Source organism: Microtus pennsylvanicus, chromosome 11 (genome assembly GCF_037038515.1).
Source record: "Microtus pennsylvanicus isolate mMicPen1 chromosome 11, mMicPen1.hap1, whole genome shotgun sequence".
Classification (NCBI taxonomy): domain Eukaryota; kingdom Metazoa; phylum Chordata; class Mammalia; order Rodentia; family Cricetidae; genus Microtus; species Microtus pennsylvanicus.
In genome coordinates this window covers 79,722,404-79,735,727 of record NC_134589.1, presented here as the reverse complement: position 1 = coordinate 79,735,727, position 13,324 = coordinate 79,722,404, and the positions used below count along the sequence as shown (strand labels likewise).

General features: G+C 42.1%; 1 protein-coding gene across 1 annotated transcript; it reads right to left on the bottom strand.

Annotated features, from left to right (window-relative positions):
* Positions 1 to 405: 405 nt before the first annotated feature.
* Positions 406 to 7,103, bottom strand: Ccng1 (cyclin G1). Its single transcript, XM_075941308.1, has 6 exons — positions 6,850 to 7,103; positions 5,650 to 5,910; positions 3,734 to 3,987; positions 3,136 to 3,214; positions 2,957 to 3,055; positions 406 to 2,751 (listed from the first exon to the last, which is right to left on the bottom strand). Exons 2-6 carry the CDS (start codon positions 5,908 to 5,910, stop codon positions 2,560 to 2,562), a joined length of 885 nt encoding a protein of 294 aa, XP_075797423.1. The 5' UTR covers positions 6,850 to 7,103; the 3' UTR covers positions 406 to 2,559.
* Positions 7,104 to 13,324: the final 6,221 nt, after the last annotated feature.

Here is a 13,324-nt window from a genome sequence, read left to right as displayed (position 1 = left end):
TATCCTAGCATGGTAGCACAAGCCTTTAAGCCTTTAATCCCAGCACTCAGGAAGCAGAGGCAGGTGAACCTCTGATCTCTGTGAGTTCAAGGCCAGCTGGTCTACAGAGTGAGCTCCAGGACAGCAAGGGCTACACAGAAAAACACTGTCTAAAAAAAGGGGGTGGGGTGGGGGTTGAAACCAAGTGACCATGATGTAGCCTTGGCTGGCATTGGACTTCTGGAGATCCACCAGTCTCAGCCTTCCAGTGCTGGAATTAAAGGTGTGTGCCACCATACCCAGCATGATAGCTGCATTACTGAAAAAGATTTTCTTGTTGCTTCTGTGCATCTTACTTTAGTAAAATTAATATACAACAATACAACATAAAGAAAGCCAAAGAAACAAAAACACCCAGGGAAGGAGTTCGTTTCAATAATTTTATTGAAAGGTGCATTCCTTAGTTCAAAACATAATGGTAGTTGGTTAGTTTACTTCTGTCCACTCAAATCAGCCTTTAGGAAGAACTGAAAAGGTAACCATGAAACATGGTTTACAAAGGTTAAGGATGAAGTACTCCCGTTCTTTGGTTTATTTTCCATTAGTCATTACCCATTACATGTCAAAATGGTTACAGTCATGCTGGGTGAACTCAGGCTGCACTGAGGAGCAGCTACAATTTAACAGTGTAGATCTTATATTCAAAGCCAACCTTGGTGGTTTTACAGAGTGCCTCCCTGAAGACACAGTAAACGTTTTTCCAAATTTTCTCTTCCTTTTAAAACAAAATGCCTTAGAAGCAGTGTGGCAGTTTTATAATAAAACTTGGGGGGGGGGGGACCTTCAGCATTGCTTTTTCAAGCCTGAACTAAGTTTGATGCAATAAATAAATTTTCAGAGTGATAATTCACCCAGTTATTAACACAGTAGAAACAAATTTTCTTAGTTGCGGCTAGATTGAAGCAGCAGCTCTGTAGGTTTCTTTTATTATGGATACAAACCACCTGTTCTCTAGAAGAAACATTAAAGGTAACAATAGATTTTTCAAAACTTGTGAGAGATCTGCTTTATATAAAACACCCACAAGTTTAAATGTAATTCTCATATAGCAATAAAAAATCCCACCTCTAAATTAGCTAGTACTTGGTTATGGGTGCCAAGAAACCATTTACTGCTTAAATTACCCGATAATACCTTAAAAGTGCATTTGTGAAATGTTGGTTTTGATGTAAACCTCGTAATTTAAATTTTGAGATTTAAATTAAGTAGTTTACCGTTTTCAATACCACCTAAGTATATATTGATCCAATCTAGGATGTTAGACCAATGTTAAAATGAAGGTTCACAGTTTTATTTCACATTCATGTCTTTTGCCTTGATTTGAATGTTTCGTGGGTGAATTCAAACCTAAGCATAGCTCTACCAAGCCTGGAATCAGGAGTCTTCCCACCACTGAGACCATTCTGCTAAGGTGGTGATGTTATGAGGTTTCATAGCTTAAAACTCATGGTCAGAGTGGCAGAGAAGGACTTGGGACAGTTTTTTGTTGCTACTGCAATCCTACTCCCTAAGCTAACAACACAAACCCAGCCTGACAGAAATCTGCCTCCCTACTGAGAGCTGCTAAAGGCAACCCGAACTGATATCCAAGGTGAATGATCATATGTTTGCTCTCCTCTCTCCTCCCGTCACGTGGGGCTTAGGGAATTAAGTCAGGTTGCTTGACTTAGGGGCATGCGGCAAGAACCCTTACCTACTGAACCATCTTTTCGGCAACATTTACTTTTTTTTTTTTTAAATGATTTGAGACAGGGTCTCTTATTATGTAGCTGGAACTCACTGTGTAGACCAGGCTGGCTTAGAACTCAGAGACCCACCTGCCTCTGCTTTCTGAATGCTGGGATTAAAGGTGTGCGCCACAAAGCCTGGCAACATTTAGTTTTAATCCTAAACGATAAATCTTTGCTATGATTAAAAAATTTAGATGGCAAAAATGTATATGTATCAGGAACCAAGTTAATGTTTTTTAAACACCTAATTACTTTGGAATGGTACTCATCTGCTATAGAGAAAAATTACTAAATATAGAATTGAGAGACCCCAGCAATTTCCAGAAATCTAACGTGGCAACTGTCCGCCCTATATTACTTTGTAAATTACATCACCCAACTGTATACTGCATTTTCTTAATCAACGAACAGACTCAAACTTGTTCATATATGGGTCAAACTTTTTGTTTCGTCCTTCTGCTTGGGTTTATGGAGCTTTAAATGAGCTACAGTGAGGTGATGTGTAATTTTAAAAAATACTATTTCATTAACTACTTCGAAAGTTCAGGTTTGGAAGATTCTCTTTCCTGAGCTAATAAGGTGACAGAAGTATTGACATATGTTTAGAGGTTCGCTAGGCTGTTTCTCTTGAGACCGCTGCGTCTTGTACACAGTAAATGCCCTCCAGTATTCACGAACTAGATCAACAGAGTCGTTCTGCCCTTTACTATTTTAATCCCATATTGTTTATTATTGAAGACAGTATTTCAGTTCTTCAGGTGTAGACCTGGAAAGCAGCCAGATTTGCCACCTATGAAGCCGTCTCAGGAATTGTTGGGAGGTGAGTTATTCTGTAATAACTATGCTTCAGTTGCCGAGCCGTGCGTCCAGACACAATCCATTTCAGCTTCTGAACATTTGGTTTGGAACACTTGTTTGATGAATATTCAGTTAAACATTTGGATACAAGCTCTTGCCAGAAGGTCAAATCTCGGCCATTTATCTGTACATAAATAAAAAAAAATTACTAAAAGCCCCACTTATTTATAGCAATAAATGTAAACCCATTATTATGGTTCCTCTCTCCAAATGGGGAGAACCATTTAAGCTTCAAATCAATACATGGCATCTTATTTTACTTTAGAAGTGCAGTGGATACATTTCTTTTGTAGATGGTTAATGGGGTTGACGCTACAACCTTCACATACCTTGGAATGTTTCTGAATACATTCAATTCCCTCTGTTAATTCTACATACTTTAGTGCTTGGGCCTCCAAAGCAATGATGGACAATGCCAACACAGAAGGCTGGAAAAGAGAAATAGGAAGTAAATGTCAAGTGTAAAAATAGGTCTCTGTAACTACACGTACTCTTAGGAAATATTTACCTTTGCCTTGGAAAATACAATCCTGCAGTGGCATGCCTTAAGTTGGGCTTCTAGTCTTTCAAAATTAAGATCGTTTCTCCTTCAAAAAGAAAATGGGATTGGTTTTATGTAGAAAGTATTTATTATATCTAGTTGGCAGACAGTTTTCGAAATGTTAACGTCTGTTTTTAAAGTGGAACTCATATTCTTATAGAAAATTATTTGAAGGAAAGGAATTTCTCTCCTATCAGTGATAGAAACTTCTTAAGCATGAGTTTTAAATTATTCTGGTAAAAATCATTGGGAACAGTAATATACCACAAATATGATTTTATTTTAATAAGAATTTCTCCATCTTCTGAATATCTTTCTAAAATTTGTGTTAGATGCTTATTTCCTAGGTTTTATAAAGTTGACATATATCCTTTTATCTTAAGAAAGCCTCCAATAACCTACCCATCTTTTCACTTCTGTTAGGCAGTAAAGTCCAAAGGACAGGTGACGCACACTTATTCTGATAAGAATTCTATGAAGGTTCCGACTTTATGCAACAGCCAAACGGTATCCTTTTGCTTTCCAACCTTTTTTGTTGTTGTTGTTCAAAACAAAATCCACATACCTTTCAAATGGCAAGTTTTCTTGAATGAGTGAGTAATAGAGTTGCAGGAATTGAAAGGCAGTAGTAGCTTTGACTTTCCAACACACTTTCTCCAGCACAATCTTTTCCATTCTCATCAAGTCTGAAACCGTGAACCTGTACTGACTTATTCTAATCAAATCAGTTGCCAAGGGGACATTCCTTTCCTCTTCTATCGACTTAACAGCCAAATAAAAACAGCTCAATCCAACACACCCAAGATGCTTCGCCTGTACCTACAAACACAAACAAAGGCAGTGTGTGTCTTTACCACTTCTCAATAAATAGAACAGGAAGGGACATCTAGGACTCAGAGCTACCATTATGAAAGTATGTCTGCAACAAACAACTGAGCTACAGTGAATTTAACATCTCCCCACTTGGACAGAAGCCTGCCGGTCTTATGTGCCCTTCTTGGAACCAGTAACTTGGTGGATAGGGGAGATAGCTTCAGTTTTAACAGTTAAACTTTGAAAGCCATACAAGTATTTTGCCATAGATGATCCTCCTTCAGACAGTACTTCTCTTTTTGCTGCATGCAAACTGAAGCTGGAAATGCCAGACAGCTAAAGGAATTAGAACTTTTATATATGGGCAGTGATTAAGAAATGCATCTTAATTCTTAACCACAACCTAACATTCTGATTTTAACGTCTTTACATCTATGAACATGTAAAGATGACTGGAAATACCCAGTCTATCAAGAAAGGCTTTGATAAGGGCTAGTGAGATGATTCAGTGGGTAAGGATGCTGGTCACCAACCCTGACAACCCAAGTTTAATCCCCAGGACTCAGTTGCTGCCATGGTCCTCACCTCCATACATGATGTAGCGTGAGTGTGCCCATATACATGCAAACATATAACTATACATAAAACAGTTTTTAAGAAAGATTTCTAATTTTTTAAAAATTTATTTTTTGAAATGGTCTCACTGTGTACCCTTGGCTGGTCTAGAACTGTGTATAAGCCAGGATGGCCTCAAATTAACAGATCCACCTGTCTCTGCCTCCCAAATGCTCGAATTAAAGGCATGCACCATTATGCCAGGCCGTTAATTTTTATTATTACTGTGTGTGCGTGAGTGTGTGTGCGTGTGTGTGTAAGGGACAAAGGCAGATGGGAGGGCAGCTGTGTGCATGGTGCACAGCTTTTGGGAGTTGGTTCCCTCTTTTCCCTGTGTGTTCCAGGGACAGAACTCAGATGTGACCACCTGAGGCAGGTGCAGCAGTTGCTCTTACTTGATGGATCATTTTGTTGAGTCAAGAAAGGTTTTTAAATACAGCCAGATTTCCTACTGGACTACTACAATTAATCGTTAGATCCGACAATTTTCTTCTTCCGTACACAACTAGTAAGTGATGTATTACTACTCTTGATTATAAGAAAGAATCATTACTACATTTGAAAATGGCTTTTAATACCAGGTCTAAACCAGCAATTTGACAGCTTTTTTTTAAAATTAGTATCGATTTTGTGTATCCATGTGTATATGTGTGATGTCTGCTACATTTGAGCAGGTGCTGGAGGAAGCCAGAGGAAAGCATTAGATTCCAGCTGCCTTCCTGGGTGCTTGGGATAGAACTCAAGTCCTCTGGAAGACCAGCAAGCCTTCTGACCCCTTGGCCATCTCCAGCCCTCTGCAATTTGATCTCTTAAACAGATGCTGAGCAAAATTAAGAAAGGGGATAGTGGACGGGCGGTGGTGGCGCACGCCTTTAATCCCAGCACTCGGGAGGCAGAGGCAGGCGGATCTCTGGGAGTTCGAGGCCAGCCTGGTCTACAAGAGCTAGTTCTGGGACAGGCACCAAAGCTACAGAGAAACCCTGTCTCGAAAAAAAAAAAAAAAAGAAGAAGAAGAAGAAGAAGAAGAAAGGGGATAGTGTAGCTCGAACATACCTTCATTTTAGACAAGAATCTGTCCAGTAAATTCACAGCTAGGGAAAACGTCTCAGTGTCGAAGCCAAAGAACTGAGTGAGACTGAGTAGATCTTTTACTTCAAAGTCCCTGAGTCTTGCAGTCATTCTGAGGCCATTATCGTGTGCCGACTCAATTAGTTTCAAACCGCAGACCTTTGGCTGACATCTAGACTCCTGTTCCAACAGGGTGGTCAGCTGGTGTAGCAGTTTCTGAGAGTCAGTTGTCAGTAGCTCTATCATCTATATATAGAACAAACCCAGAAAAGAGGGTAAGAGCCCCTTCCTGCCCCGCCATCTGTGCGCTGTGCCAAGAAGTGCTTTACAATGCGCAATTCCCCCACCCCCACTAAGTCTGAGACCCTGCAAAGGGCTCTCAGGTAATTTTTACCTTCTCCTAGTTGGTCACATTTCTAAATTATGAGTTTGTGCAGGACATGAACTATGGCTTAAAAACAAGAACAAAAATAACTTTTTCCCCAGCTTTAGGAAACTTATTCATTACCAGTCCACAGCCAGAAACAGATACTACCGCACAAGACACCCAAATCAAAAAGTGAAAATGACAGAACATAATAGTCTGTCGTCTATATTAACAACGGGAACCTTCTTAGTTCCTTATCTATGAAGTAGAAAGACGATTATTGCCGAAGTTCATAGACTGTGTGGGTTAACGGGAGTCCCACAAACCGCTTCGCACATAGATAGATGTTTAATTACTGCCAGATAATGAGCTTATTTCCACATCAGTGAACTGAGGACAGCAACATCTGTTTCTTGGGCCGGCTGGAAATGACACACGACATGACTCAACGCGGTGCGGTGCTTAGCACACATGCTCTTAATAGTGCAACATCATTTAAAGACCAAAAGAAAAAGTTAGGTGAAGCTGGGAGTCGCATTTGGTGTAAGCACGCACAGCACTTCCCCGAGACCCTGTCACAGGCGAAGTCCTGGAGACAGAAGATGACCCTTCTCTTGTTAATTTAAAGACAGAACAGAGGAGCTGAGAGTCGCCCTGGTGAAGAACCACTAACTCAGTTCAACGGTGCAAGTTGGGATTGGGAGGCATGACACAGGAACATCCCAGGACGACGGCTCCGGTTGCGCCTTTCCTGGAGCAGACTAGCTGGGGCTTGCACAGCGCCCCCACCCCGAGTTCCACCCCTAGTTCCCTCTCACCTTGACAGCTACAGCTCCTCGGCGGTGGTCACCACCCTCCCCGGGCCTGCTCTCAGCTCGCCCTACGTTCCCGAACCGAGAGGCCGACGAGGGGAACGGACTCGCGGGCGGGCAAGCGAGCAGAGGCCCGGGGAGGGGAGGGCGTCCCGGGTGGAGGGGCCCGCAGCGCCCCGAATTGGCGCGGCGTCCCCGGGGGTCAGCGCGCAGCGAAAGAGCTGCGCCCGGCAGCTGGGAGACAGGCCGGGGACGGGGCTGGCGGGCGGGGGGCGCATCTTAGCCGCTGATTGGTGCGCTCCTTTTGATGGATGGCATCTGAGGAAGTTGGGCCAATCAGCGTGCATCTGCCGTTGAGCAGACTCCAATTCTCCGCCCCCTCGATGCCACGCCCGGATCTCTCAGCCTCTCTCGTTGGAACATTTCCGTCCTTCCCTGAGCCACGGAACTGAACACTCGGTGCCAAGGCTTGCCCGGGCAGGTCTGGTTGCTAGTAGTCAGCGTGGCCTGGGTAGTGTTCCAGAATGTACTGGGAGGGTTTTTGTTTGTTTGTTCTCTGCAGTTTAGCAGTTCTGTAGTGGTTCAGACCCCTCTTTCTAAAAATACAATGACAAGTTAAAAAGAAAAAGAAAACAAATCTGGCGTCCGTTCTCTTTACAAAGAGGTGGTAGACTTCTCTAGAATGTAGTAACTAACATCCCAGTGGCTTTTGGAAATAAGTTGATCTTTTTATTATTTTGCTTTTTTGTGAAACATGTTATAGAGAAGTTGGACTATGTAGTTTCTTGATCCTCTACTAGTTTTCAGAATTTGGTTTTTAAACAAATTTAAATTATAAGCTTGATGGAGTGTCCTCGGGCAGTCACCAGTGGCTAGAAATGAAATGCGTGGGTCAAACAACATAAAGTACGTGGAAAACTGCGCTCTCCGGCTTGGGGTAGGATGCGAAGGAACATTACATCTTTGCATCTTCTCTCACAGGTGAACGGGAAAGCCATTCTCCCTCTTGTCTGTTTATATTTTTAACGTATTATTGTAATTCCCGCTGGACCATTTCTCCTGGGTTGAGAAGGGCGTCCCCTCAGGAGCAGTGAGGAGGGAATCAGCTCTTAATTCTCAGAGATGGCCCTGGGTGCAGGACTTCCGTGACTTTCATGAAAAACAACAAAGGGCCAAGCCAGCTGGTCAGCTATAGAGGTCATAAACTAGTTACAACTTTTGTTTTGTTGAGACAGGGTCTCTATACAGTCCGAGCTGTCCTGGAACTCTAGATGAAGAGCAGGCTGGTCTTGACTCAGAGCTGCCTGCTTCTAGCTCTGTGGTACTGCCATTAAAGATGGACATTGTCATGCCTGGACTTTTCCTTTTATTTAAAAATAAAAAGTTCTGCCGGGCGGTGGTGGCGCACTCCCAGCACTCAGGAGGCAGAGGCAGGTGGATCTCTGTGAGTTCGAGGCCAGCCTGGTCTACAAGAGCTAGTTCCAGGACAGGCTCCAAAGCTACAGAGAAACCCTGTCTTAAAGAAAAAAATGCCAAAAATAATTAATAATAATAATAACAATAATAATATAAAATAAAAAGTTCTGTTTTGTTTTCTAAAATTATGTCTATACGTGTGTGTCTGTGTGTGGGCATGTGTGTATGAGTGAGGGTACTCACAGAAGCCAGAGATGATGATGGAACTGGAGATTCAGGCAGTTGTGAGTTGCCCAGCGTGGGTGCTAGAAGCCTAAATCTCTTGGATTCCTGGTACTGTAAATCCACAAAAGCAGTCCCGTCTTATTTTGGTTTCTCAAAAATAGACAGTAAAAAATATCTTAGTTATAGATAAGTGGAAGGATTAAATAATGGAAAGCATTGGTAAATAGCAGCCTTTATTCTTAACTTATGTTTATTTTTAAATCCCTTATATAAATAGTTGGTTCTATTCACTCTGTCGTCAGTCACCTCGACCTAGGACAATCTGAGTATTAGCATTGCTTAACGCTAATAAGAATTTCTAAATTGCATCTATTACTTTGTACAGCTTACATTTAAATTTTCCGTTGAGAACTATTGGCAATATCTTGCCATAAACTAAACAATATTTTCTTACTGGGTGGTGGTGGCACACACCTTTAATTCACACCTTTAATTCCAGCACTCAGGAGGCATAGACAGGCAGATCTTTGTGAGTTTGAGGCCATCCTGGTCTACAGAGCAAGTTCCATGAGAGACACCAAAGCTGCACAGAGAAACCCTGTCTCAAACAAACAAATAAACAAAAATATCTTTCAGAAGCCTGTTTATTGAATTATTTACATAAAATTATTTTGCTGACATTGAAGAAACAAATATAAATAAAATCTAATAGATATTCTTTGCATATTTTTCTTTCCAATTTTAAATAAAAAACTCACTTTTTCATTTTTAATTATGTATATATGTATGTCTATGTATGGGTTTGCAGTGCCCTAAGAGGTGGAGAAAGGGTGTTGGGTGCCCTGCAGGTGAAGTTCAGGTGCTTATGAGCTACCTAACATGGGTGCTCTTAAATTTGGAGACATCTCTCCAGCCCTTTGTTGCAGTTTTTAAATATGAACATTTTGTTTTGACAATTTTATATACGTATAGAATATCACAGCTTTATAAAATAGCCTCTCTAGGCCTCCATTTGGAGACATCATTGACACATGCCTGACCTTTAGGCTTTTTTTAGACTCTGAGGCAAATTCTATAACCCGTTCCTTCTATCCTTAACTCTAAAGCAGAACCATGTGGCTGAAGCTGCCAAGTTCTGCTGCTTGCTGGGCCTGGAACATGTCCCCTCATTCAATTACATTGTTACCAGCTTTCTATTTTCCATGATTTTCTTCACTGCCAACTTTGGTTATTGTTAGGAATATTTCCTATATGAGCTCTCTGACGACGCAAAAATTCCCAATCAAACCAAATCAAAACAAGCCGAATTAAGAAATATCCAGGTTTTGGGCTGGAGAGATGGCTCAGAGGTTAAGAGCATTGCCTGCTCTTCCAAAGGTCCTGAGTTCAATTCCCAGCAACCACATGGTGGCTCACAACCATCTGTAATGAGATCTGGCGCCCTCTTCTGGCCTGCAGGCAGACACACAGAGAGAATATTGTATACATAATAAATAAATATTTTTTTTAAAAAAAGAAATATCCAGGTTTAATGGAAGATCTGCGCTCTCAGGTGGCCCTGAGGGGGAAACCAGGAAGCCGCAGGAACGTGACCACCAGGAGGAAGAAAGGGGGACCACGTGTTCTTCTTTGGGGGGATTACTTAAGTACCCTGGGGAGTGGTCCTGACCCCACCCCCAGGGAGGGGTCAGGATCTGGCCTGCTGGGATTTGAAGTCCAGACCATGCCTGGGGGCTGAGATAGATGCCAGGGACTGGGGCCTAGGCTCCCAGCCTAACAGTTATCTTTGAACTTGCTCTATATATTAGGCTGACCTCAAACTCAGAGACCAGCTTCTGCCTTCTGAGTGCTAGGATGAACTGCACATACCACCACAAACTGCTCTAAGCTTTTCTTTAATTCCCTTTCACAAGCTGGAAATTTAGCTTGATAGGCTCTTTCCCCGAGGTCATCACTCCTTTTATCTCAATTTCTTATCTGTTTATCTCCTTGAACAAATGGACTTAGCTCCCTTACACTTTCTGGTGCTCTTTTTCTCCTCAATAATTTTTCCTTGCTCAGCTTGCTCCTTTTCATTATAAATCTTCATCAGAGTTGACACTAATAACAACACAACATAGTCTACACTAGAATGTTTTGAGATCTCCTCTGCCAACATAATTAAACCAAATTCTTCATTTAATCCCCAGGAAAACTCTTCAGACAAGGGCAAAAAGCAGACACTTCACAAAAACATCACAAGAGCATTCTCTAGGCAACATACTAAAATTCTCCTCTGTAACCTCTTGAGCAAGCCCCCCACATCACATCACATTCTACGCCGCTGTCTTTCACGCTCCTACTAGTATGGCCACTAAACAGCACTTAAAGCATTCCACTGCTATCCTAACCCAAACTCCCCAAACCCGTATTACTCCAAATAAAAACATGATCAGGCCCATCACCGCAATAACATAGTCCCTGGTACCAACTTCTGTCTTAATTAAGGTTTCTATTGCTGTGAAGTGACACCGTGACCGTGGCAACTCTTATAAGAAAATCTTTTAGTTGGGATAATTTGCTTACAGTTTCAACCCATTTTCATCTTGATAGTGTGCAGGAGCATGGCAGTGTGCAGACAGAACAAGGTTCTGGCTAAGTAGCTAAGAATCCTACAACTTCCAGGCAACAGAAAGCCAACTGAGACACTGGGCAGTATCCTGAGCATAGGAAAGCTCAAAGCTCGCCCCCACAGTGACATATTTCTCCCAATAAGACCATACCCACTCTGACAAAGCCACAGCTCCTAACAGTGCCGCTCCCTATGAGAGTAGGAAGGCCAGTTACATTCAAACTCCACACCATCATTTGAATAATTTAAAAGAACTGAAGAATTTAAAACAAGTAACTATCCTTGTAAGAGAAAGAAAAACAAGTCCTTCATTAAAATTTTAATTTCAAGAAGGTTATATTAATTTATCATGAGTTCCTATCAGGAAGTTTTCAAATGACTGACTTCTAGAATGTTATCATGACTCAATCACACACACACACACACACACACACACACACACACACACACACACACCACAGAGGCTCTCTCTACTCTCTATTATGTATCTCTATCTGTCCTAGAACCTGAGAACTTGTTATATAGACCAAACTGGCCCCAGACTCACAGAGATCACAGAGATCTACTTTCCCCTACCCCCTTAGTGCAGACATTAAAGGCATGTGCCAATGTCCCACCACACCTGGCTCAATGGTACATTTAATTCCCATATTCCTACTTTCTTCTCAATTAACAGTAAAATACAAATCAGAATAATGACTGCAATGCAGGGTAAGAAGCCAGTCAGCAACAGGAAGATTTAATCACATTGCCTATTGCAGTCTGAAGAAGTGCCCTTGAACAATAGGAATTAGAACAAACCGATCTCACAGTGATGGTTCCTGTAACACGTAGTGTTAGTTGTCATCTTGCCCCAAAATCTAGAATTTTCTGGAAGATGAATCTCTGGGCATGCCTATGGGGCATTATCATGATTGGATTAACTGAAGTTTGGAGACACACACACACACACACACACACACACACACACGAGCGCGTAGGTAGCAGCACCATTCCCTGCCTGGAGTCCTGAACTATGTAAGTGGAGAGTGGGAGCTGAGCCCCAGCAGGCACTCAGCAGGCTCTCTGTTTCTTGACTGTGAATGCTGTGTGACCAGCTGCTTCAAGCTCCTGCTCCTTGTCTTCCCTGCCATGTGGTGTACCTTGATGTGTGAGCCAAAACCAAACCTTTTCCATTAAGTTGCCTTTTCAGAGTGTTTTCAAAACAGCAACAATGACAACAACAGCAAAAAGAAAAGAAGAGAGAGAGAGAGAGAGAGAGAGAGAGAGAGAGAGAGAGAGAGAAAGGATAAGAGCAACAAAACCAAGGCAGAATGCTAAATGTCCTGACCCATAGGGAAATCTCTAATTGGTTTTGTCTGCTTCTATCCTAGAAGGGGCTCTTCCTTCCTCACGCACACACAAAATGCCAGTACCTTAACCTCTGCTCATCCCTTATTAATGTAAGCTTGTTCATGTTCAATGAAGGCCAAGGAAGAAGTCAGAGTCAAGAAGAGCTCAGCTGAGACCTTTCTGTCTTCTTCCTGGCTCATGTAGTCTCCTTTCCAGCCCACTTCTCTAGTCAGTTTCTTCTGTTTTATTCATTGGCAGATAGCTGGTTGGCATGGGCTTAAGTGTTTTGCTTTAACCTAACCTTCTTATCCCTTTGCATTGTACTCAGATACGGGACCTGATGGGCCAGAGCCTTTGTTCCCTAGGCTGATAGTAAACTGGTGAGAACTCTTTGGAGTTAGGTTATCACCTTGATTATCTGCTAGTGTTTTCCTCTTCTTTCTGCCTCTGGTTTTGTTTGTTTTGCCCTGCGTTTACTGCTTTTCTCTCATCATTGTTTTCTCCCACACACCAATTTCCTAATACTCAGCAAATCCTGAGATTGTTTCCTCTCACTAGAACTATGGTCATAGACAGCTGTGAGCTGCGATGTGGCTGGGGCCTCTGGAAGAATAGTCAGTGCTCTTAACCACTGAGCCATCTCTCCAGCCCTCCAAGTTTTACAAATGCCGAGATGTTCCTTTGAGCCTCTTGGTTCAGCCCCAGTTTGTGAGTTTTGACTATCATAGTACCGCTTACAACAAGAGAAGTAGACTTGTGTCCATTCAATGCCTTTGATTAGATGAAGCTTCTGATTGATGTGGCAGTTACAGGCTTCATTTTTTTCCTGTTGACCTTCGTGACATTATTTAAACAAGTGTGGCTTATCTTTGAAAAGAAACCCACCTTTCATTACAT